The sequence below is a fragment of the Oncorhynchus keta genome, unplaced genomic scaffold (genome assembly GCF_023373465.1).
Source record: "Oncorhynchus keta strain PuntledgeMale-10-30-2019 unplaced genomic scaffold, Oket_V2 Un_contig_5218_pilon_pilon, whole genome shotgun sequence".
Classification (NCBI taxonomy): domain Eukaryota; kingdom Metazoa; phylum Chordata; class Actinopteri; order Salmoniformes; family Salmonidae; genus Oncorhynchus; species Oncorhynchus keta.
The window spans coordinates 1-25,000 of record NW_026288180.1 but is presented as its reverse complement, the minus strand read 5'-3'; the positions used below and the strand labels follow the sequence as shown (position 1 = coordinate 25,000).

At 48.9% G+C, this 25,000-nt stretch overlaps 1 protein-coding gene and 1 long non-coding RNA gene across 2 annotated transcripts in view; both read left to right on the top strand.

Moving 5' to 3' along the window:
- Nucleotides 1-15,736, top strand: part of LOC127925182 (intermembrane lipid transfer protein VPS13C-like) — a gene marked incomplete at its 5' end in the record, with an annotated part of 99,530 nt that extends 83,794 nt beyond the window's left edge. Inside the window, 6 exon segments of the mRNA XM_052510019.1 lie at nt 4,013-4,173; nt 8,451-8,562; nt 14,068-14,179; nt 14,689-14,824; nt 15,295-15,376; nt 15,575-15,736. Of these exon segments, the coding sequence (XP_052365979.1) occupies nt 4,013-4,173; nt 8,451-8,562; nt 14,068-14,179; nt 14,689-14,824; nt 15,295-15,376; nt 15,575-15,721 (750 nt within the window).
- A 4,772-nt stretch (nt 15,737-20,508) lies between these two features.
- Nucleotides 20,509-21,443, top strand: LOC127925181 (uncharacterized). The gene is made up of 3 exons (XR_008120029.1): nt 20,509-20,654; nt 21,146-21,191; nt 21,392-21,443. It is a non-coding gene; the product is annotated as an uncharacterized LOC127925181 (long non-coding RNA).
- Nucleotides 21,444-25,000: the final 3,557 nt, after the last annotated feature.

Below are 25,000 nucleotides of genomic sequence, written 5' to 3'. Positions count from 1 at the left end.
ATGTCTAGAACCCAAACCATCTGATCTATTTTATTAGAGATGTCTAGAACCCAAACCATCTGATCTATTTTATGGGAATAGAGCAGGTATACCCCAGGGTATTCCGTTGGTGGCACGCCAAATAAAAATGTGATTCACGTTTAAATATATATATATATATAATAATAATTTAAACAGTCCATGTATTTTTTCTAACGGGGCGATACATTTGGGTAAAGTTTTTTTCCTTGCCCGAGGAGCCTAATTTCACGACCAAAAATAAATTTAAACCATCTAGTGTTCAGCGAAATAATAACACAATGTCGAATACACTTACAGCCTAGTCAAATTATGACCATCCAATCACATTAACCGTTACTCTCACTGACAGCCTAGTCAAATTATGACCATCCAATCACATTAACCGTTACTCTCACTGACAGCCTAGTCAAATTATGAACATCCAATCACATTAACCGTTACTCTCACTGACAGCCTAGTCAAATTATGACCATCCAATCACATTAACCGTTACTCTCACTGACAGCCTAGTCAAATTATGACCATCCAATCACATTAACCGACTCTCACTGACAGCCTAGTCAAATTATGACCATCCAATCACATTAACCGTTACTCTCACTGACAGCCTAGTCAAATTATGACCATCCAATCACATTAACCGTTACTCTCACTGACAGCCTAGTCAAATTATGACCATCCAATCACATTAACCGTTACTCACTGACAGCCTAGTCAAATTATGAACATCCAATCACATTAACCAACTCTCACTGACAGCCTAGTCAAATTATGACCATCCAATCACATTAACCGTTACTCTCACTGACAGCCTAGTCAAATTATGACCATCCAATCACATTAACCGTTACTCACTGACAGCCTAGTCAAATTATGACCATCCAATCACATTAACCGTTACTCTCACTGACAGCCTAGTCAAATTATGACCATCCAATCACATTAACCGCTACTCTCACTGACAGCCTAGTCAAATTATGACCATCCAATCACATTAACCGCTACTCTCACTGACAGCCTAGTCAAATTATGACCATCCAATCACATTAACCGTTACTGACAGCCTAGTCAAATTATGACCATCCAATCACATTAACCGTTACTCTCACTGACAGCCTAGTCAAATTATGACCATCCAATCACATTAACCGTTACTCTCACTTACAGCCTAGTCAAATTATGAACATCCAATCACATTAACCGCTACTCACTGACAGCCTAGTCAAATGATGACCATCCAATCACATTAACCGTTACTCACTGACAGCCTAGTCAAATTATGAACATCCAATCACATTAACCGCTACTCTCACTGACAGCCTAGTCAAATTATGACCATCCAATCACATTAACCGTTACTCTCACTGACAGCCTAGTCAAATTATGAACATCCAATCACATTAACCGTTACTCTCACTGACAGCCTAGTCAAATTATGAACATCCAATCACATTAACCGCTACTCTCACTGACAGCCTAGTCAAATTATGAAATCACATCCAACTGACAGCCTAGTCAAATTATGACCATCCAATCACATTAACCGTTACTCTCACTGACAGCCTAGTCAAATTATGACCATCCAATCACATTAACCGCTACTCTCTCGCGGGAATTCCACTAACGGCCTGTATGTTGCCAAACGTAGCTGCTGCTGATGTTGGTATCAGTACTGATGCCGCAAAAGTCATGACAGGGAGACATCGTGGAGGGGTAACGCGCGAGCAAGCAGTTGCTCCCGACGCCACTTGGGTAGACTGCAGCATTCACCCAGAGGCTCTTGGGTAGACTGCAGCTCCACCCAGAGGCTCTTGGGTACACTGCAGCATCCCCCTAGAGGCTCTTGGGTACTGCAGCATCCACCGAGAGGCTCTTGGGTAGACTGCAGCATCCACCTAGACACTCTTGGGTACACTGCAGCATCCACCGAGAGACTCTTGGGTACACTGCAGCATCCACCGAGAGGCTCTTGGGTAGACTGCAGCATCCACCGAGAGACTCTTGGGTAGACTGCAGCATTCACCCAGAGGCTCTTGGGTAGACTGCAGCATCCACAGAGAGACTCTTGGGTAGACTGCAGCATCCACCGGGAGGCTCTTGGGTACACTGCAGCATCCACCCAGAGGCTCTTGGGTACACTGCAGCATCCACCAAGAGGCTCTTGGGTACACTGCAGCATCCACCTAGAGGCTCTTGGGTACACTGCAGCATCCACCTAGAGGCTCTTGGGTACTGCAGCATCCACCTAGAGGCTCTTGGGTACTGCAGCATCCACCGGGAGGCTCTTGGGTACACTGCAGCATCCACCCAGAGGCTCTTGGGTACACTGCAGCATCCACCTAGAGGCTCTTGGGTACTGCAGCATCCACCTAGAGGCTCTTGGGTACTGCAGCATCCACCGGGAGGCTCTTGGGTACTGCAGCATCCACCGGGAGGCTCTTGGGTACTGCAGCATCCACCTAGAGGCTCTTGGGTAGACTGCAGCATCCACCAAGAGGCTCTTGGGTACTGCAGCATCCACCGGGAGGCTCTTGGGTTCACTGCAGCATCCACCAAGAGGCTCTTGGGTACACTGCAGCATCCACCTAGAGGCTCTTGGGTACTGCAGCATCCACCTAGAGGCTCTTGGGTACACTGCAGCATCCACCAAGAGGCTCTTGGGTACACTGCAGCATCCACCCAGAGGCTCTTGGGTACACTGCAGCATCCACCTAGAGGCTCTTGGGTACTGCAGCATCCACCTAGAGGCTCTTGGGTACACTGCAGCATCCACCGAGAGGCTCTTGGGTAGACTGCAGCATCCACCTAGAGGCTCTTGGGTACTGCAGCATTCACCCAGAGGCTCTTGGGTACACTGCAGCATCCACCCAGAGGCTCTTGGGTAGACTGCAGCATCCACCTAGATACTCTTGGGTACACTGCAGCATCCACCCAGAGGCTCTTGGGTACACTGCAGCATCCACCTAGAGGCTCTTGGGTACTGCAGCATCCACCAAGAGACTCTTGGGTACACTGCAGCATCCACCGAGAGGCTCTTGGGTACACTGCAGCATCAACCTAGAGGCTCTTGGGTACACTGCATCATCCGCCCAGAGGCTCTTGGGTAGACTGCAGCATCCGCCCAGAGGCTCTTGGGTACACTGCAGCATCCACCTAGAGGCTCTTGGGTAGACTGCAGCATCCACCGAGAGGCTCTTGGGTACAGTGCAGCATCCACCCAGAGGCTCTTGGGTACACTGCAGCATCCGCCCAGAGGCTCTTGGGTAGACTGCAGCATCCACCTAGAGGCTCTTGGGCACACTGCAGCATCCACCGAGAGGCTCTTGGGTACTGCAGCATCCACCTAGAGGCTCTTGGGTACACTGCAGCATCCACCTAGAGGCTCTTGGGTACTGCAGCATTCACCCAGAGGCTCTTGGGTACACTGCAGCATCCACCCAGAGGCTCTTGGGTACACTGCAGCATTCACCCAGAGGCTCTTGGGTACACTGCAGCATTCACCCAGAGGCTCTTGGGTACACTGCAGCATCCACCCAGAGGCTCTTGGGTACACTGCAGCATTCACCCAGAGGCTCTTGGGTACACTGCAGCATCCACCCAGAGGCTCTTGGGTACACTGCAGCATCCACCCAGAGGCTCTTGGGTACACTGCAGCATTCACCCAGAGGCTCTTGGGTACACTGCAGCATCCACCGAGAGGCTCTTGGGTACACTGCAGCATTCACCCAGAGGCTCTTGGGTACACTGCAGCATTCACCCAGAGGCTCTTGGGTACACTGCAGCATTCACCCAGAGGCTCTTGGGTACACTGCAGCATCCACCTAGAGGCTCTTGGGTACACTGCAGCATTCACCCAGAGGCTCTTGGGTACTGCAGCATCCACCGAGAGGCTCTTGGGTACACTGCAGCATCCACCTAGAGGGAGGAAACGGACACGGGGTAGGGGGGACACGGACACGGATGTGAATATTTACCTCCTTTACCCATGCAGGTGAACTTTGGGAAGGTTCCCATGGTGATGCGTCAGCCCTTTTCCAGTACTATCAGGAGGAACTTCCTGTCTGGGATTCAGGTGGAGTTCAAACAGTCGCCTCATCAGAGAAGTCTCCGGGCCCAGCTACACTGGCTACAGGTAACACCCTACACCCTAACCCCTACACCTACACACTAACCCCTACACACTAACCCCTACCCCTACACCCTACACACTAACCCCTACACACTAACCCCTACCCCTAAACACTACCCCCTACACCCTAACCCCTACACCCTAACCCCTACACCCTAACCCCTACATATTTAACCCCTAACCCCTAACCCCTACACCCTAACCCCTACACCCTAACCCCTACACCCTAACCCCTACACCCCCCTAACCCCTACACACTAAACCCTACACCCTAACCCCTACACCCTAACCCCTACACACTATTAAAACCCCTACACACTAACCCCTACATCTAACCCCTACATCCTAACCCCTACACCCTAACCCCTACACCTGTGGTGACCCTATTAAACCCCTACACACTAACCCCTACACTGTAACCCCTGACATTAAACCCCTACACCCTAACCCCTACACCCTACACACTAACCCCTACACACTAACCCCTACACACTAACCCCTACACACTAACCCCTGGTGACCCTATTAAACCCTAACCCCTTGACTAACCCCTACACACTAACCCCTGATATTAACCCCTTGTCCTAACCCCTACACCCCCTAACCCCTGTGGTGACCCCTACACCCTAACCCCTACATCTGTGGTGATACTACACCCTAACCCCTAACCCCTACACCCTAACCCCTGGTGATATTAAACCCTAACCCCTACACACTAAACCCTACACCCTATCTGTAACCCCTGATACCCTAAACCCTACACCCTAACCCCCTATCTGTGGTGATATTAACCCCTACACCCTAACCCCTATCTGTGGTAACCCCTAAACCCTACACACTAAACCCTACACCCTAACCCCTATCCCTGATATTAACCCCTTGTCCCTACACACTATCTGTGGTGATATTAAACCCTTGTCTTGAACCCCTAACCTGTGGTGATATTAAACCCTACACCCTAACCCCTGTATCTGTGGTGACCCTTAAACCCTACACGGTGTACTGTGGTGATAACCCCTACACCCTTGTCTTGACGGTGTATCTGTGGTGATATTAAACCCTTGTCTTGACGGTGTGTCTGTGGTGATATTAAACCCTTGATGGTGACATATTAACCCCTGACGGTGTAATCTGTGGTGATATTAAACCCTTGTCTTGACGGTGTATCTGTGGTGATATTAAACCCTTGTCTTGACATCTGTGGTGATATTAAACCCTTGTCTTGACGGTGTGTCTGTGGTGATATTAAACCCTTGTCTTTACGGTGTAACCCCTATCTGTGGTGATATTAACCCTTGTCTTGGTGTGTATCTGTGGTGATATTAAACCCTTGACTTGGTGTGTATCTGTGGTGATATTAAACCCTTGTCTTGACGGTGTATCTGTGGTGATATTAACCCCTGTCTTGACGGTGTATCTGTGGTGATATTAAACCCTTGTCTTGAATCTGTGGTGATATTAAACCCTTGTCACTAAACCCTATCTGTGGTGATATTAAACCCTTGTCTTGACGGTGTGTATCTGTGGTGATATTAAACCCTTGTCTTGACCCTCTGTGGTGATATTAAACCCTTGTCTTGACGGTGTATCTGTGGTGATATTAAACCCTTGTCTTGACGGTGTATCTGTGGTGATATTAAACCCTTGTCTTGACGGTGTATCTGTGGTGATATTAAACCCTTGTCTTGACGGTGTATCTGTGGTGATATTAAACCCTTGTCTTTACGGTGTATCTGTGGTGATATTAAACCCTTGTCTTGGTGGTGTATCTGTGGTGATATTTAACCCTTGACGGTGTATCTGTGGTGATATTTAACCCTTGTCTTGACGGTGTATCTGTGGTGATATTAAACCCTTGTCTTTACGGTGTATCTGTGGTGATATTAAACCCTTGTCTTTACGGTGTATCTGTGGTGATATTAAACCCTTGTCTTTACGGTGTATCTGTGGTGATATTAAACCCTTGTCTTGACGGTGTATCTGTGGTGATATTAAACCCTTGTCTTGACGGTGTATCTGTGGTGATATTAAACCCTTGTCTTGACGGTGTATCTGTGGTGATATTAAACCCTTGTCTTGACGGTGTATCTGTGGTGATATTAAACCCTTGTCTTGACGGTGTATCTGTGGTGATATTAAACCCTTGATGGTGTATCTGTGGTGATATTTAACCCTTGACGGTGTATCTGTGGTGATATTTAACCCTTGACGGTGTGTATCTGTGGTGATATTTAACCCTTGACGGTGTGTATCTGTGGTGATATTTAACCCTTGACGGTGTATCTGTGGTGATATTTAACCCTTGATGGTGTGTATCTGTGGTGATATTAAACCCTTGACGGTGTGTATCTGTGGTGATATTTAACCCTTGACGGTGTATCTGTGGTGATATTTAACCCTTGACGGTGTATCTGTGGTGATATTTAACCCTTGACGGTGTGTATCTGTGGTGATATTTAACCCTTGTCTTGACGGTGTATCTGTGGTGATATTAAACCAGCTTGTCTGGAGCTGTATCTGTGGTGATATTAAACCCTGTTCCTGATCCAAAGTCCATCTGTGGTGATGGAAACCCTTGTCTTGGTATCTGCCTCCCCGGTGAACATGGCTGTGTGTGTGTGTTATCTAATGCTCTTGACTCTAATTGGTGATATTAAACTCTTGTCTTCCTGTGGTGATATTTAACCCTTTCTTGATGGACGTGTATCATCACCAGGTGATAACCAACCCTTGACGGTGTTCTGTGGTGATATTTATACCCTTCCCTTGTCTTTACTGTTATCTGTGGTGATACACCCTGTTTAGGGTACATCTGTTGATATTAAACCCTTGTTTAGTGTATCTGTGGTGATTTTGTAACCCTTGTCTTGACGGTGTATCTGTGGTGATATTTAACCCTTGTCTTGACTGTTTGTGGTGATATTTAACCCTTGTCTTGACGGTGTATCTGTATTGTATCTGTGGTGATATTTAACCCTTGTTTATTTAACGGTGTATCTGTGGTGATATTTAACCCTTGACGGTTTAGTGTATCTGTGGTGATATTTAACCCTTGATCTGTGTTTTTAGTTCATCTGTGGTGATATTTAACCCTTGACGGTGTGTATCTGTGATATTTAACCCTTTAGTTCAGTATCTGTGGTGATTTAACCCTTGACGGTGTGTATCTGTGGTGATATTTAACCCTTGACGGTGTGTATCTGTGGTGATATTTAACCCTTGTCTCTGACCCAGTAGTGGTGATCTGTGGTGATATTTAACCCTTGAGGTGTGTGGTGATATTTAACCCTTGACGGTGTGTATCTGTGGTGATATTTAACCCTTGACGGTGTGTATCTGTGGTGATATTTAACCCTTGACGGTGTGTATCTGTGGTGATATTTAACCCTTGACTGTGTGTATCTGGGTGATATTTAACCAGCTTGACTGGTGTGTATCTGTGGTGATATTTAACCCTTGAGGTGTATCTGTGGTGATATTTAACCCTTGACGGTGTGTATCTGTGGTGATAGTTAACCCTTGACGGTGATCTGTGGAACCCTTGACGGTGTGTATCTGGGTGATATTTAACCCTTTCAGGTGACAACCAGTGACTGTATACTGTGCTGTATTTAACCCTTCACGGGACTGTGATCTGTTGATAGTCTCTAATGCTCTTCTCTAATTGGTCCAGTAAAGCCTTGACGGTGTGATCTGTGTTTTAGGTTCTGTGGTGATATTTAACCCTTGACGGTGAGTCCTTCTGCAGTCTCTCCCTGGACTCAGGTACACACATACTGTGAACACCTGTGTTTTAGTTCAGGTGATTTCTGTAATGCTCTCTCTGAGTAGTCATACTTCTGATCTGGGTGTTTTAGAACCAAAGTCCCACTTCATGGTGTCCAGCATCTCTGACCCAGTAGTCATACTGTGATCTGTGTTTTAGTTCAGGGTGAGTCCCTTCACCACTCTCTGACCCAGTAGTCATACTTGATCTGTGTTTTAGTTCAGGGTGACACACCTCTGTCTCTCTGACCCAGTAGTCATACTTCTGATCTGTGTTTTAGTTCAGGGTGAGTCCCCTTCACCAGTCTCTCTGACCCAGTAGTCATACTGTGATCTGTGTTTTAGTTCAGGGTGAGTCCCCTTCACCAGTCTCTCTGACCCAGTAGTCATACTGTGATCTGTGTTTTAGTTCAGGGTGAGTCCCCTTCACCAGTCTCTCTGACCCAGTAGTCATACTGTGATCTGTGTTTTAGTTCAGGGTGAGTCCTTCACCAGTCTCTCTGACCCAGTAGTCATACTGTGATCTGTGTTAAAGGTACTTCATGGTTCTGGTCCAGGAGATGGCTGTGAAGATTGACCAGGGATTCCTGGGAGCCATCTTGGCCCTGTTCACCCCAGCTGCCGAATCGCATGTGGACAAACAGAAGGTAACTGACCTAGACACAGACAGGGCCAGGGAAACGGACACGGACAGGGACAGGGCCAGGGACACGGCCAGGGACACGGACAGGGACAGGGACACGGCCAGGGACACGGACAGGGACAGGGACACGGCCAGGGACACGGACAGGGACACGGACAGGGACACGGACAGGGACACGGCACAGGGACACGGACAGGGACACGGACAGGGACACGGCCAGGGACACGGCCAGGGACACGGCCAGGGACACGGACAGGGACACGGCCAGGGACACGGACAGGGACACGGACAGGGACACGGACAGGGACACGGACAGGGACACGGCCAGGGACACGGACAGGGACACGGACAGGGACACGGCCAGGGACACGGACAGGGACACGGACAGGGCCAGGGACAGGGACACGGACAGGGACACGGACAGGGACACGGACAGGGACACGGACACAGGGGACAGGGGGACACGGACAGGGACACGGCCAGGGACACGGCCAGGGACACGGACAGGGACACGGACAGGGACAGGGACACGGACAGGGCCAGGGACACGGACAGGGACACGGACAGGGACACGGACAGGGACAGGGACAGGACAGGCCAGGGACACGGACAGGGACACGGACAGGGACAGGGACACGGCCAGGGACACGGACAGGGCCAGGGACACGGACAGGGACACGGCCAGGGACACGGACAGGGACACGGACAGGGACACGGACACGGCCAGGGACACGGACAGGGACACGGCCAGGGACACGGACAGGGACACGGCCAGGGACACGGACAGGGACACGGACAGGGACACGGACAGGGACAGGACAGGGACAGGGACAGGGACACGGACAGGGACCGGACAGGGACAGGGACACGGACAGGGACACGGACAGGGACAGGGACACGGCCAGGGACACGGACAGGGACAGGGACAGGGACACGGACAGGGACACGGACAGGGACACGGAGGGACACGGACAGGGACACGGACAGGGACAGGGACACGGACAGGGACAGGGACAGGGACACGGCCAGGACACGGACAGGGACACGGACAGGGACAGGGACACGGCCAGGGACACGGACAGGGACACGGACAGGGCCAGGGACACGGACAGGGACACGGACAGGGACACGGCCAGGGACACGGACAGGGACACGGACAGGGCCAGGGACACGGACAGGGACACGGACAGGGACAGGGACACGGACAGGGACACGGACAGGGACAGGGACACGGACAGGGCCAGGGACACGGACAGGGACACGGCCAGGGACACGGACAGGGCCAGGGACACGGACAGGGACAGGGACACGGACAGGGACACGGCCAGGGACACGGACAGGGCCACGGACAGGGCCAGGGACACGGACAGGGACACGGCCAGGGACACGGACAGGGGACACGGCCAGGGACACGGACAGGCCAGGGACACGGACAGGGACACGGACAGGGACACGGACAGGGACACGGCAGGGACACGGACAGGGACACGGACACGGACAGGACACGGACACGGGGGACACGGACAGGGCCACGGACAGGGACACGGACAGGGACACGGCCAGGGACACGGACAGGGACAGGGACACGGACAGGGCCAGGGACACGGCCAGGACACGGACAGGGACAGGGAAATGGACAGGTACACGGACAGGGCCAGGGACACGGACAGGGACACGGGGCAGGGACACGGCCAGGGACACAGACACGGACAGGGACACGGACAGGGACACGGACAGGGACACGGACAAAATGGGACAGGCCAGGGACACGGACAGGGACACGGATAGGGACAGGGACACGGAAGGGACACGGACAGGGACACGGACAGGGGGACACGGCCAGGGACACGGACAGGGACACGGCCAGGGACACGGACAGGGACACGGACAGGGACACGGGACAGGGACACGGACAGGGACACGGACAGGGACAGGGACACGGACAGGGACACGGACAGGGACACGGACAGGGACACGGACAGGGCCAGGGACACGGACAGGGACACGGACAGGGCCACGGACAGGGACACGGACAGGGACAGGGGACACGGACAGGGACACGGACAGGGCCAGGGACACGGACAGGGACACGGAGGGACACGGCCAGGGACACGGACAGGGCCAGGGACACGGCCAGGGACAACAGGGCCAGGGACACGGACAGGGACACAGACAGGCCAGGGACACGGACAGGGACACGGACAGGGACACGGACAGGGACATGGGACACGGACAGGGACACGGCCAGGGACACGGCCAGGGACACGGACCAGGGACACGGACAGGGCCAGGGACACGGACAGGGCCAGGGAAACAGGGACACGGACAGGGCCAGGGACACTGGCCAGGGGACATGGGCCAGGGACACGGACAGGGCCATGGGACACGGACAGGGACACGGACAGGGACAGGGACACAGACAGGGACACGGCCAGGGACACGGACAGGGACACGGACAGGGCCAGGGACAGGGGGACACGGACACACAGGGACACAGACAGGGCCAGGGACACGGACAGGGACACGGACAGGGACATGGACAACCAGGGACACGGCCAGGGACACCCTGACAGGGAATGGACTGGTAGACAGGGACATGGACATAGGGACACTGGAATGGCCAGGGACATGGGAATACACGGCCAGGGACAATGAGGTGATGGTTGAAGTGGACAGAAAAGGGGGCTGGTACTCATGAAGAATGGGGACTGGTATGATAAAAGGGGACTGGTACTCATGATAAAAGGGGCTGGTACTCATGATAAAAGGGGCTGGTACTCATGATAAAATGGGGACTGGTACTCATGATAAAATGGGGACTGGTACTCATGATAAAAGGGGGCTGGTACTCATGATAAAATGGGGAATAATGGTACTCATGATAAAATGGGGACTGGTACTCATGATAAAAGGGGACTGGTACTCATGATAAAAGGGGACTGGTACTCATGATAAGCCATCCAGGGGTCATGGGGGCTGGTACTCATGATAAAATGGGGGACTGGTACTCATGATAAAATGGGGCTGGTACTCATGATAAAATGGGGTTGATACTGGATAAAAGGGGACTGGTACTCATGATAGAAGGGGACATGGGGACTGGTACTCATGATAAATGGGGCTGGTACTCATGATAAAAGGGGGCTGGTACTCATGATAAATGGGGCTGGTACTCATGATAGAAGGGGACTGGTACTCATGTTATAAGATGGGGGCTGGTACTCATGATAAAGGAGATTAGTACCCTGATAAATGGGGCTGGTACTCATGATAAATGGGGACTGGTACTCATGATAAGCCATCCAGACTGGTACCCATGATAAGATGGGGACTGGTACTCATGATAAAGGAGATTAGTACTCTGATAAAAAGGGGGCTGGTACTCATGATAAGATGGGGTTGGTACTCATGATAAAATGAGGGCTGGTACTCCTGATTAAAGGGGACTGGTACTCATCATAAATGGGGCTGGTACTCATGATATTTCAGAGATAATATTCTATAAGAGGTGCCAGTACTCTGCTCTGGGGTTTAGGAGCCATCCAGAGGTGGACCCCTGTAGTGTAAACATGGGGAATACTGCCCCTGGTGCCATCCAGAATGGACTGTTAAACATGGGAATACTGCCCCCTGGTAGAAGTGTAAACTGGGGAATTACTGCCTGTTGGTAGAGAATGGACCCTGGTCAGTGTAAACATGGGAATACTGAGCCATACAGGGGAATTACCCCCCTGGGTCAAGAATGGACTGTAGTGTAAACATGGGAATACTGCCCCCTGTTGGTAGAATAATGGACTGTAGTGTAAACATGGACCACTGCCCCCTGGTCACCTGTTACTAGCCATCCAGAAGAATGGACTGTAGTGTAAACATGGGGAATACAGCCCCTGGTGCTAGAAGAATGGACTGTAGTGTAAACATGGGGAATACTGGTCACCCCTGGTACTAGAAGAATGGACTGTAGTCACCCCTGTAAAAGTCATAAGGGGAATACTGCCCTGGTCATTGCTGGGAGCCATCCAATGGACTGGTGTAAACATGGGGAATACAGCCCCTGGTCACCCTGTTGGGGAGCCATCCAGACCCCTGGTCACCCCTAGAATGGACTGTAGTGTAAACATGGACATACCATCCAGACCCTGGTCACCCCTGTTACTGGGAGCCATGGGTCACCCCTGAAGAAAGACACCCAGACTGGAATCCAGACCCTGGTCACCCTGTTAATCCAGACCCTGGTCACCCCTGTTACTAGGAGCCATTTAAGCCACCAGACCCTGGTCACCCCTGTTACTCCAGACCCTGGTCAACTGGGAGCCATCCAGACCCTGGTCACCCCTAGATGCTGGGAGGTCCATCCAGACCCTGGTCACCCCTGGGTCACCCCTTCCTAGGAGCCATCCAGACCCTGGTCACCCCTGTTACTGGGAGCCACCCAGACCCTGGTCACCCCTGTTACTGGGAGCCATCCAGACCCTGGTCACCCCTGTTACTAGGAGCCATCCAGACCCTGGTCACCCCTGTTACTAGGAGCCATCCAGACCCTGGTCACCCCTGTTACTGGGAGCCATCCAGACCCTGGTCACCCCTGTTACTAGGAGCCATCCAGACCCTGGTCACCCCTGTTACTGGGAGCCATCCAGACCCTGGTCACCCCTGTTACTGGGAGCCATCCAGACCCTGGTCACCCCTGTTACTAGGAGCCATCCAGACCCTGGTCACCCCTGTTACTAGGAGCCATCCAGACCCTGGTCACCCCTGTTACTAGGAGCCATCCAGACCCTGGTCACCCCTGTTACTGGGAGCCATCCAGACCCTGGTCACCCCTGTTACTAGGAGCCATCCAGACCCTGGTCACCCCTGTTACTAGGAGCCATCCAGACCCTGGTCACCCCTGTTACTAGGAGCCATCCAGACCCTGGTCACCCCTGTTACTGGGAGCCATCCAGACCCTGGTCACCCCTGTTACTAGGAGCCATCCAGACCCTGGTCACCCCTGTTACTAGGAGCCATCCAGACCCTGGTCACCCCTGTTACTGGGAGCCATCCAGACCCTGGTCACCCCTGTTACTAGGAGCCATCCAGACCCTGGTCACCCCTGTTACTAGGAGCCATCCAGACCCTGGTCACCCCTGTTACTGGGAGCCATCCAGACCCTGGTCACCCCTGTTACTGAAACACACACCGACAAACCACTTTAATTCAACATGTGCTTGTATTTGTCTTTCGTCCATGATCTCAAATGACTCAATCTTCCTCTCCTCTCCTCTCCCTCTCCCTCTCCCTCTCCTCTCCTCTCCTCTCCTCTCCTCTCCTCTCCTCTCCTCTCCTCTCCTCTCCCTTTTCTCTCCCCTCTCTCCTCTCTCCCTCTCCTCTCCTCTCCCTCTCCCTCCTCTTCCCTCTCCCTCTCCCTTCTCCCTCTCCTCTCCTCCTCTCTCCTCTCCTCTCCTCTCTCCCTCTCTTCTCCCTCTCCCCTCTCCCCTCTCCCTCCCTCCCCCCTCTCCCTCTCCAGACCAAGCTGATAGAGAAGGACTTGGCGATGTTACAGGCTGAATTGATGGAGGCGTCCATGACCGACAACTCAGGCCTCAGCTTCTTTGAATACTTCCACATCTCCCCATCAAAGTAGGAATCTCTCATTCTCTCTCTCCCTCCTTTCTCCCTCTCATCCCTTCCTCATTCTCTCTCTCCCTCCTTTCTCCCTCTCATCCCTTCCTCATTCTCTCTCTCCCTCCTTTTTACCCCAGGGGCCACTACGCTCAGGGGTCTCAACCCCCAGGGGCCACGACCCTCAGGGGCCACGACCCCAGGGGCCACTATGCTCAGGGGCCACTATGCTCAGGGGCCACTATGCTCAGGGGCCACGACCCCCCCAGGGGCCACGACCTCCAGGGACCACTACCCTTAGGGGCTACGACCCCCAGGGGCCACTATGCTCAGGTGCCACGACCCCAGGGGCCACTATGCTCAGGGGTCTCGACCCCCAGGGGCCACGACCCCAGGGGCTACGACCCCAGGGGCCACTATGCTCAGGGGCCACGACCCCCAGGGACCACTACCCTTAGGGGCCACGACCCCCAGGGGGCTCCCATATGAACACATATTAAAATATAATGTTATATTCTTCTGTTGTAGCTACACCTCAGTCTGTCTCTGGGCTCTAGTGGAGACGAGTCTGGTCAACAGGAGATGATGGCCATCCAGTCAGTCAACCTTCTGTTGAAGAGTCTTGGAGCGACACTGACCGACGTAGATGACCTCATCTTCAAGTGAGTGGGTCTGACCGTGACGATGACCGTAGATAGACGGCACAAACAGATCTGGGACCAGGCTAGTGATGATTCTCTCTCTCTCTCTCTCTCTCTCTCTCTCTCTCTCTCTCTCTCTCTCTCTCTCTCTCTCTCTCTGTCTCTCTCTCTGTCTGTGTCTCTCTGTCTGTCTCTCTCTCTGTCTCTCTCTCTCTGTCTCTCTCTCTCTCTCTCTCTGTCTCTCTCTCTCTCTCTCTCTGTCTCTCTCTCTCTGTCTCTCTCTGTCTATCTCTCTCTGTCTCTCTCTCTCTCTCTCTCTCTCTGTCTCTCTCTCTCTGTCTCTCTCTGTCTCTCTCTCTGTCTCTCTCTCTGTCTCTCTCTCTCTGTCTCTCTCTCTGTCTCTCTCTGTCTCTCTCTCTGTCTCTCTCTCTGTCTCTCTCTCTCTGTCTCTCTCTCTCTGTCTCTGTCTCTCTCTCTCTGCCTCCTTCCAGACTTGCCTACTATGAGGTGAACTACCAGTTCTACAGGACAGAGAAGCTGATGTGGGCTGTGGTTAGACATTACAGTGAGCAGGTGAGTCCGCGTGGTTCCTTCACAGGCTTTAAGATAGGCTCAAGTATATTATTCTATCGGGCAGTTCTGTGTGGACACCACTGTGGTTTAACATAACGGAGGAGAACAACATGGCTTCAACATCTGCTTTATGCCACTTATTATTTCCATAGTAAAAGACTCCCCTGTCCACTGTGTTCCTCTCTCTGTCCTCCACAGTTCCTGAAACAGATGTATGTGTTGGTGCTGGGCCTGGATGTCCTGGGGAACCCGTTCGGCCTGATCAGAGGCCTGTCTGAAGGAGTGGAGGCCTTCTTCTACGAGCCCTTCCAGGTGACTGTCACCATCCTCCAGCTGTTCTCCTAGGACCACTTCCTGACGTTAGAGTGACTGTCACCATCCTCCAGCTGTTCTCCTAGGACCACTTCCTGACGTTAGAGTGACTGTCACCACCCTCCAGCTGTTCTCCTAGGACCACTTCCTGACATTAGAGTGACTGTCACCACCCTCCAGCTGTCCTATTTCCACCAGCTCCTAGGACTTCCTGACATTAGAGTGACTGTCACCACCCTCCAGCTGTTCTCCCAGGACCGCTTCCTGACATTAGAGTGACTGTCAACATCCTCCAGCTGTTCTCCTAGGACCACTTCCTGACATTAGTGACTGTCACCATCCTCCAGCTGTTCTCCCAGGACCGCTTCCTGACATTAGAGTGACTGTCACCACCCTCCAGCTGTTCTCCCAGGACCACTTCCTGACATTAGAGTGACTGTCACCACCCTCCAGCTGTTCTCCTAGGACCACTTCCTGACATTAGAGTGACTGTCACCACCCTCCAGCTGTTCTCCTAGGACCACTTCCTGACATTAGAGTGACTGTCACCACCCTCCAGCTGTTCTCCTAGGACCACTTCCTGACGTTAGAGTGACTGTCAACACCTCCAGCTGTTCTCCTAGGACCACTTCCTGACATTAGAGTGACTGTCACCATCCTCCAGCTGTTCTCCTAGGACCACTTCCTGACATTAGAGTGACTGTCACCACCCTCCAGCTGTTCTCCTAGGACCACTTCCTGACATTAGAGTGACTGTCACCACCCTCCAGCTGTTCTCCTAGTGTCACCACCCTCCAGCTGTTCTCCTAGGACCACTTCCTGACATTAGAGTGACTGTCACCACCTCCAGCTGTTCTCCTAGGACCACTTCCTGACATTAGAGTGACTGTCACCACCCTCCAGCTGTTCTCCTAGGACCACTTCCTGACATTAGAGTGACTGTCACCACCCTCCAGCTGTTCTCCTAGGACCACTTCCTGACATTAGAGTGACTGTCACCACCCTCCAGCTGTTCTCCTAGGACCACTTCCTGACATTAGAGTGACTGTCACCACCCTCCAGCTGTTCTCCTAGGACCACTTCCTGACATTAGTGACTGTCAACATCCTCCAGCTGTTCTCCTAGTGACTGGTCTGTAGTGAGGTTATCTAGATGAGGTCTGTCAGGTTATCTAGATGTTAGGTCTGTAGTGAGGTTATCTAGATAGTGAGGTCTGTAGTGAGGTTATCTAGATGTTAGGTCTGTAGTGAGGTTATCTAGACTGTTAGGTCTGTAGTGAGGTTATCTAGATGGTTAGGTCTGTAGTGAGGTTATCTAGATGGTTAGGTCTGTTAGGTCTGTAGTGAGGTTATCTAGATGGTTAGGTCTGTAGTGAGGTTATCTAGATGGTTAGGTCTGTAGTGAGGTTATCTAGTAGTGAGGTTATGATGGTTAGGTCTGTAGTGAGGTTATCTAGATGGTTGGGTCTGTAGTGAGGTTATCTAGATGGTTAGGTCTGTAGTGAGGTTATCTAGATGGTTAGGTCTGTAGTGAGGTCTGTAGTGAGGTTATCTAGATGGTTAGGTCTGTAGTGGGGTTATCTAGATGGTTAGGTCTGTAGTGGGGTTATCTAGATGGTTAGGTCTGTAGTGAGGTCTGTAGTGAGGTTATCTAGATGGTTGGGTCTGTAGTGAGGTTATCTAGATGGTTAGGTCTGTAGTGAAGTCTGTAGTGAGGTCTGTAGTGAGGTTATCTAGATGGTTAGGTCTGTAGTGAGGTTATCTAGATGGTTAGGTCTGTAGTGAGGTCTGTAGTGAGGTTATCTAGATGGTTAGGTCTGTAGTGATGGTCTGTAGTGAGGTTATCTAGATGGTTAGGTCTGTAGTGAGGTTATCTAGATGGTTAGGTCTGTAGTGAGGTTATCTAGATGGTTGGGTCTGTAGTGAGGTTATCTAGATGGTTAGGTCTGATGGTTAGGTCTGTAGTGAGGTTATCTAGATGGTTAGGTCTGTAGTGAGGTTATCTAGATGGTTAGGTCTGTAGTGAGGTTATCTAGATGGTTAGGTCTGTAGTGAGGTTATCTAGATGGTTAGGTCTGTAGTGTTATTAGATGGTTAGGTCTAGATGGTGAGGTTATCTAGATGGTTAGGTCTGTAGTGAGGTCTATCTAGATGGTTAGGTTAGTGTCTGTAGTGAGGTTATCTAGATGGTTAGGTCTGTAGTGAGGTTATCTAGATGGTTAGGTCTGTAGTGAGGTTATCTAGATGGTTAGGTCTGTAGTGAGGTTATCTAGATGGTTAGGTCTGTAGTGAGGTTATCTAGATGGTTAGGTCTGTAGTGAGGTCTATCTAGATGGTTAGGTCTGTAGTGAGGTTATCTAGATGGTTAGGTCTGTAGTGAGGTTATCTAGATGGTTAGGTCTGTAGTGAGGTTATCTAGATGGTTAGGTCTGTAGTGAGGTTATCTAGATGGTTAGGTCTGTAGTGAGGTTATCTAGATGGTTAGGTCTGTAGTGAGGTTATCTAGATGGTTAGGTCTGTAGTGAGGTTATCTAGATGGTTAGGTCTGTAGGTTATCTGAGGTTATCTAGATGGTTAGGTCTGTAGGAGGTTATCTAGATGGTTAGGTCTGTAGTGGGTTATCTAGATGGTTAGGTCTAGATGGTTAGGTCTGTAGTGAGGTTATCTAGATGGTTAGGTCTGTAGTGAGGTTATCTAGATGGTTAGGTCTGTAGTGAGGTTATCTAGATGGTTAGGTCTGTAGTGAGGTTATCTAGACTGTTAGGTCTGTAGTGAGGTTATCTAGATGGTTAGGTCTGTAGTGAGGTTATCTAGATGGTTAGGTCTGTAGTGAGGTTATCTAGATGGTTAGGTCTGTAGTGAGGTTATCTAGATGGTTAGGTCTGTAGTGAGGTTATCTAGATGGTTAGGTCTGTAGTGAGGTTATCTAGATGGTTAGGTCTGTAGTGAGGTTATCTAGATGGTTGGGTCTGTAGTGGGGTCTGTAGTGAGGTTATCTAGATGGTTAGGTCTGTAGTGAGGTTATCTAGATGGTTAGGTCTGTAGTGAGGTTATCTAGATGGTTAGGTCTGTAGTGAGGTTATCTAGATGGTTAGGTCTGTAGTGAGGTTATCTAGATGGGTCTGTAGGAGGTCTAGATGGTGAGGTTATCTAGATGGTTAGGTCTGTAGATGAGGTCTGTATCTAGATGGTTGGGTCTGTAGTGAGGTTATCTAGATGGTTAGGTCTGTAGTGAGGTTATCTAGATGGTTAGGTCTGTAGTGAGGTTATCTAGATGGTTAGGTCTGTGTATCTAGAGGTATCTAGATGGTTAGGTCTGTAGTGAGGTTATCTAGATGGTTAGGTCTGTAGTGAGGTTATCTAGATGGTTAGGTCTGTAGTGAGGTTATCTAGATGGTTAGGTTAGGGTTATCTAGATGGTTAGGTCTGTAGTGAGGTTATCTAGATGGTTAGGTCTGTAGTGAGGTTATCTAGATGGTTAGGTCTGTAGTGAGGTTATCTAGATGGTTAGGTCTGTAGTGAGGTTATCTAGATGGTTAGGTCTGTAGTGAGGTTATCTAGATGGTTAGGTCTGTAGTGAGGTTATCTAGATGGTTAGGTCTGTAGTGAGGTTATCTAGATGGTTAGGTCTGTAGTGAGGTTATCTAGATGGTTAGGTCTGTAGTGAGGTTATCTAGATGGTTAGGTCTGTAGTGAGGTTATCTAGATGGTTAGGTCTGTAGTGAGGTTATCTAGATGGTTAGGTCTGTAGTGAGATTATCTAGACTGGTAGGTCTGTAGTGAGGTTATCTAGATGGTTAGGTCTGTAGTGAGGTTATCTAGATGGTTAGGTCTGTAGTGAGGTTATCTAGATGGTTAGGTCTGTAGTGAGGTTATCTAGATGGTTAGGTCTGTAGTGAGGTTATCTAGATGGTTAGGTCTGTAGTGAGGTTATCTAGATGGTTAGGTCTGTAGTGAGGTTATCTAGACTGTTAGTGAGGTTATCTAGATGGTTAGGTCTGTAGTGAGGTTATCTAGATGGTTAGGTCTGTAGTGATGGTTAGGTCTGTAGTGAGGTTATCTAGACTGTTAGGTCTGTAGTGAGGTTATCTAGATGGTTAGGTCTGTAGTGAGGTTATCTAGATGGTTAGGTCTGTAGTGAGGTTATCTAGATGGTTGGGTCTGTAGTGAGGTTATCTAGATGGTTAGGTCTGTAGTGAGGTTATCTAGATGGTTAGGTCTGTAGTGAGGTCTGTAGTGAGGTTATCTAGATGGTTAGGTCTCTAGTGGGGTTATCTAGATGGTTAGGTCTGTAGTGGGGTTATCTAGATGGTTAGGTCTGTAGTGAGGTCTGTAGTGAGGTTATCTAGATGGTTAGGTCTGTAGTGAGGTTATCTAGATGGTTAGGTCTGTAGTGAGGTTATCTAGATGGTTAGGTCTGTAGTGAGGTTATCTAGACTGTTAGGTCTGTAGTGAGGTTATCTAGATGGTTGGGTCTGTAGTGAGGTTATCTAGATGGTTAGGTCTGTAGTGAGGTTATCTAGATGGTTAGGTCTGTAGTGTGAGGTTATCTAGATGGTTAGGTCTGTAGTGAGGTTATCTAGATGGTTAGGTCTGTAGTGAGATGGTTAGGTCTGTATCTAGATGGTTAGGTCTGTAGTGAGGTTATCTAGATGGTTAGGTCTGTAGTGAGGTTATCTAGATGGTTAGGTCTGTAGTGAGGTTATCTAGATGGTCTAGGTCTAGATGGTTAGGTGAGGTTATCTAGATGGTTAGGTCTGTTGTGAGGTTATCTAGATGGTTAGGTCTGTAGTGAGGTTATCTAGAGGTGGTTAGGTCTGTAGTGAGGTTATCTAGATGGTTAGGTCTGTAGTGAGGTCTGTAGTGAGGTTATCTAGATGGTTAGGTCTGTAGTGAGGTTATCTAGATGGTTAGGTCTGTAGTGAGGTCTGTAGTGAGGTTATCTAGATGGTTAGGTCTGTAGTGAGGTTATCTAGATGGTTAGGTCTGTAGTGAGGTTATCTAGATGGTTAGGTCTGTAGTGAGGTTATCTAGATGGTTAGGTCTGTAGTGAGGTTATCTAGATGGTTAGGTCTGTAGTGAGGTTATCTAGATGGTTAGGTCTGTAGTGAGGTTATCTAGATGGTTAGGTCTGTAGTGAGGTTATCTAGATGGTTAGGTCTGTAGTGAGGTTATCTAGATGGTTGGGTCTGTAGTGAGGTTATCTAGATGGTGAGGTCTGTAGTGAGGTTATCTAGGTTGGTCTGTAGTGAGGTCTGTAGTGAGGTTATCTAGATGGTTAGGTCTGTAGTGGGGTCTGTAGTGAGGTTATCTAGACTGTTAGGTCTGTAGTGAGGTTAGGTCGGTAGTGGGGTCTGTAGTGAGGTTATCTAGACTGTTAGGTCTGTAGTGAGGTCTGTAGTGAGGTCTGTAGTGAGGTTATCTAGATGGTTAGGTCTGTAGTGGGGTCTGTAGTGAGGTTATCTAGACTGTTAGGTCTGTAGTGAGGTTATCTAGATGGTTAGGTCTGTAGTGAGGTTATCTAGATGGTTAGGTCTGTAGTGAGGTTATCTAGATGGTTAGGTCTGTAGTGAGGTTATCTAGATGGTTAGGTCCTGTAGTGAGGTTATCTAGACTGTTAGGTCTGAGGTTATCTAGATGGTTAGGTCTGTAGTGAGGTTATCTAGATGGTTAGGGTCTGTTGTGAGGTCTAGAAGACTGTTAGGTCTGTTGTGAGGTTATCTAGATGGTTAGGTCTGTAGTGAGGTTATCTAGATGGTTAGGTCTGTAGTGAGGTTATCTAGATGGTTAGGTCTGTAGTGAGGTTATCTAGATGGTTAGGTCTGTAGTGAGTTATCTAGATGGTTAGGTCTGTAGTGAGGTTATCTAGATGGTTAGGTCTGTAGTGAGGTTATCTAGATGGTTAGGTCTGTAGTGAGGTTATCTAGATGGTTAGGTCTGTAGTGAGGTTATCTAGATGGTTAGGTCTGTAGTGAGGTTATCTAGACTGGTTAGGTCTGTAGTGAGGTTATCTAGATGGTTAGGTCTGTAGTGAGGTTATCTAGATGGTTAGGTCTGTAGTGAGGTTATCTAGATGGTTAGGGTCTGTAGTGAGGTTATCTAGACTGTTAGGTCTGTAGTAGGTTATCTAGATGGTTGGGTCTGTAGTGAGGTTATCTAGACTGTTAGGTCTGTAGACATTATCTTGGTTGGGTCTGTGTGAGGTTATCTAGATGGTTAGGTCTGTAGTGAGGTTATCTAGATGGTTAGGTCTGTAGTGAGGTTATCTAGATGGTTAGGTCTGTAGTGAGGTTATCTAGATGGTTAGGTCTGTAGTGAGGTCTGTAGTGAGGTTATCTAGATGGTTAGGTCTGTAGTGAGATTATCTAGACTGTTAGGTCTGTAGTGAGGTTATCTAGATGGTTAGGTCTGTAGTGATCTAGATGGTTAGGTCTGTGGTGAGGTTATCTAGATGGTTAGTCTGTAGTGAGGTTATCTAGATGGTTAGGTCTGTAGTGAGGTGAGAGGTTATCTAGATGGTGGTGTAGTGAGGTTATCTAGATGGTTAGGTGGTAGTGAGGTTATCTAGATGGTTAGGTCTGTAGTGACTCCTGACGTGAGGATATCTCCTGACGTCCCTTGGTGGTGTTGTGTTATAGGGAGCGGTTGACCTGACATTCCTTGGTGGTGTTGTGTTATAGGGAGCCTCTTGACGTCCCTCAGGGACCATGGAGGAGTGACTCTTGACGTTCCTTGGAGGGCTTTGATGGTTATCGGTAGCTTCAACAGCAGTCTCTGGTGACTCTTGACACTTTGGTGTGTGTGTGTGTGTGTGAGGCTTTGTGATGTACGTGTGTGTGTGTGTGTGTGTGTGTGTGTGTGTGTGTACGTGCGTGTGTGTGTGTGTGTGCTGTGTGTGTGTGTACGTGCTGTGTGTGTGTACGTGTGTTGTGTGTGTGTACGTGCGTGTGTGCGTACTACTTGTGTGCTTACCACAGGAGGTTGGTGGCACTTTAATTGGGGAGGACGGGGCTCGTGGTAATGGCTACGTGGTACTGGAGGGAATCAGTGGAATGGGATCAAATACACGGTTTCCATGGTTTCCATGTGTTTGATGCCGTTCCCGACGTCATTATGAGTCAGTCTCTCCTCAGCAGCCTGAGTATATCTGAATCGCCTTCTCTCCTCCCCACCAGGTGGCGCTGCAGGCATGGTGTCCCGTATTACGGGGTCAGTGGGTAAAGGACTGGCTGCCATCACCATGGATAAAGAGTACCAGCAAAAAAGACGGGAGGAGATGAACAGACCACCCAGAGACTTTGGAGAGAGTCTGGCCAAGGGAGGCATGGGATTCTTTAAGGTACCACTAGTTCTCTAACAGACCGTCTTTAAGGGACCACTAGTTCTCTGATCATTAATAACAGACTCTGGGTAGTTCTCTGATCATTAACAGACAGTCTTTAAGGTAGTTCTCTGACAGACAGTCTTTAAGGTAGTTCTCTGATCATTAATAACAGACCGTCTTTAAGGTAGTTCTCTGTCATTAATAACAGACAGTTCTTGTAGTTCTCTGATCATTAATAATGACAGTCTTTAAGGTAGTTCTCTGATCATTAATAACAGACAGTCTTTAAGGTAGTTCTCTGATCATTAATAACAGACAGTCTTTAAGGTAGTTCTCTGGTCATTAACAGACAGTCTTTAAGGTAGTTCTCTGATCATTAATAACAGACCGTCTTTTAAGGTAGTTCTCTGATCATTAATAACAGACAGTCTTTAAGGTAGTTCTCTGATCATTAATAACCAGACAGTCTTTAAGGTAGTTCTCTGATCATTAATAACAGACAGTCTTTAAGGGGTAGTTCTCTGGTCATTAATAACAGACAGTCTTTAAGGTAGTTCTGATCATTAATAACAGACAGTCTTTAAGGTAGATCTCTGATCATTAACAGACAGTCTTTAAGGTAGTTCTCTGACATTAATAACAGACAGTCTTTAAGGTAGTTCTCTCTGGTCATTAATAACAGACAGTCTTTAAGGTAGTTCTCTGATCATTAATAACAGACAGTCTTTAAGGTAGATCTCTGGTCATTAATAACAGACAGTCTTTAAGGTAGTTCTCTGATCATTAATAACAGACAGTCTTTTAAGGTAGTTCTCTGGTCATTAATAACAGACAGTCTTTAAGGTAGTTCTCACTGTAGTTCCTCTGATCATTAATAACAGACCGTCTTTAAGGGACCACTAGTTCTCTGGTCATTAATAACAGACAGTCTTTAAGGGACCACTGTAGTTCTCTGATCATTAATAACAGACAGTCTTTACAGAAGTTCTCTGATCATTAATAACAGACAGTATTTAAGGTAAGGCCTCTGATCATTAATAACAGACCGCCTTTAAGGGACCACTGTTCTCTGATCATTAATAACAGACAGTCTTTATGTAGTTCTCTGATCATTAATAACAGACTGTCTTAAGGGACCACTGTAGTTCTCTGATCATTAATAACAGACAGTCTTTTAAGGTAGATCTCTTATCATTAATAACAGACAGTCTTTAAGGTAGTTCTCTGATCATTAATAACAGACCGCTCTTAAGGTACCACTGTAGTTCTGGTCATTAATAACAGACAGTCTTTTAAGGTAGTTCTGATCATTAATAACAGACCGTCTTTAAGGTAGTTCTTGGATCATTAATAACAGACAGTCTTTTAAGGGACCACTGTAGTTCTCTGATCATTAATAACAGACAGTCTTTAAGGTAGTTCTCTGATCATTAATAACAGACAGCCCAAGGGACCACTGTAGTTCTCTGATCATTAATAACAGACAGTATTTAAGGTAGTTCTCTGATCATTAATAACAGACCGTCTTTAAGGGACCACTGTAGTTCTCTGATCATTAATAACAGACAGTCTTTAAGGGACCACTGTAGTTCTCTGATCATTAATAACAGACAGTCTTTAAGGTACCACTGTAGTTCTCTGATCATTAATAACAGACGTCTTAAGGTAGTTCTCTGATCATTAATAACAGACAGTCTTTAAGGACCACTGTAGTTCTCTGATCATTAATAACAGACCGTCTTTAAGGTAGTTCTCTGATCATTAATAACAGACAGTCTTTAAGGTAGTTCTCTGATCATTAATAACAGACAGTCTTTAAGGGTAGTTCTCTGATCATTAATAACAGACAGTCTTTAAGGTAGTTCTCTGATCATTAATAACAGACAGTCTTTAAGGGACCACTGTAGTTCTCTGATCATTAATAACAGACTGTCTTTAAGGTAGTTCTCTGATCATTAATAACAGACCGTCTTTAAGGGACCACTGTAG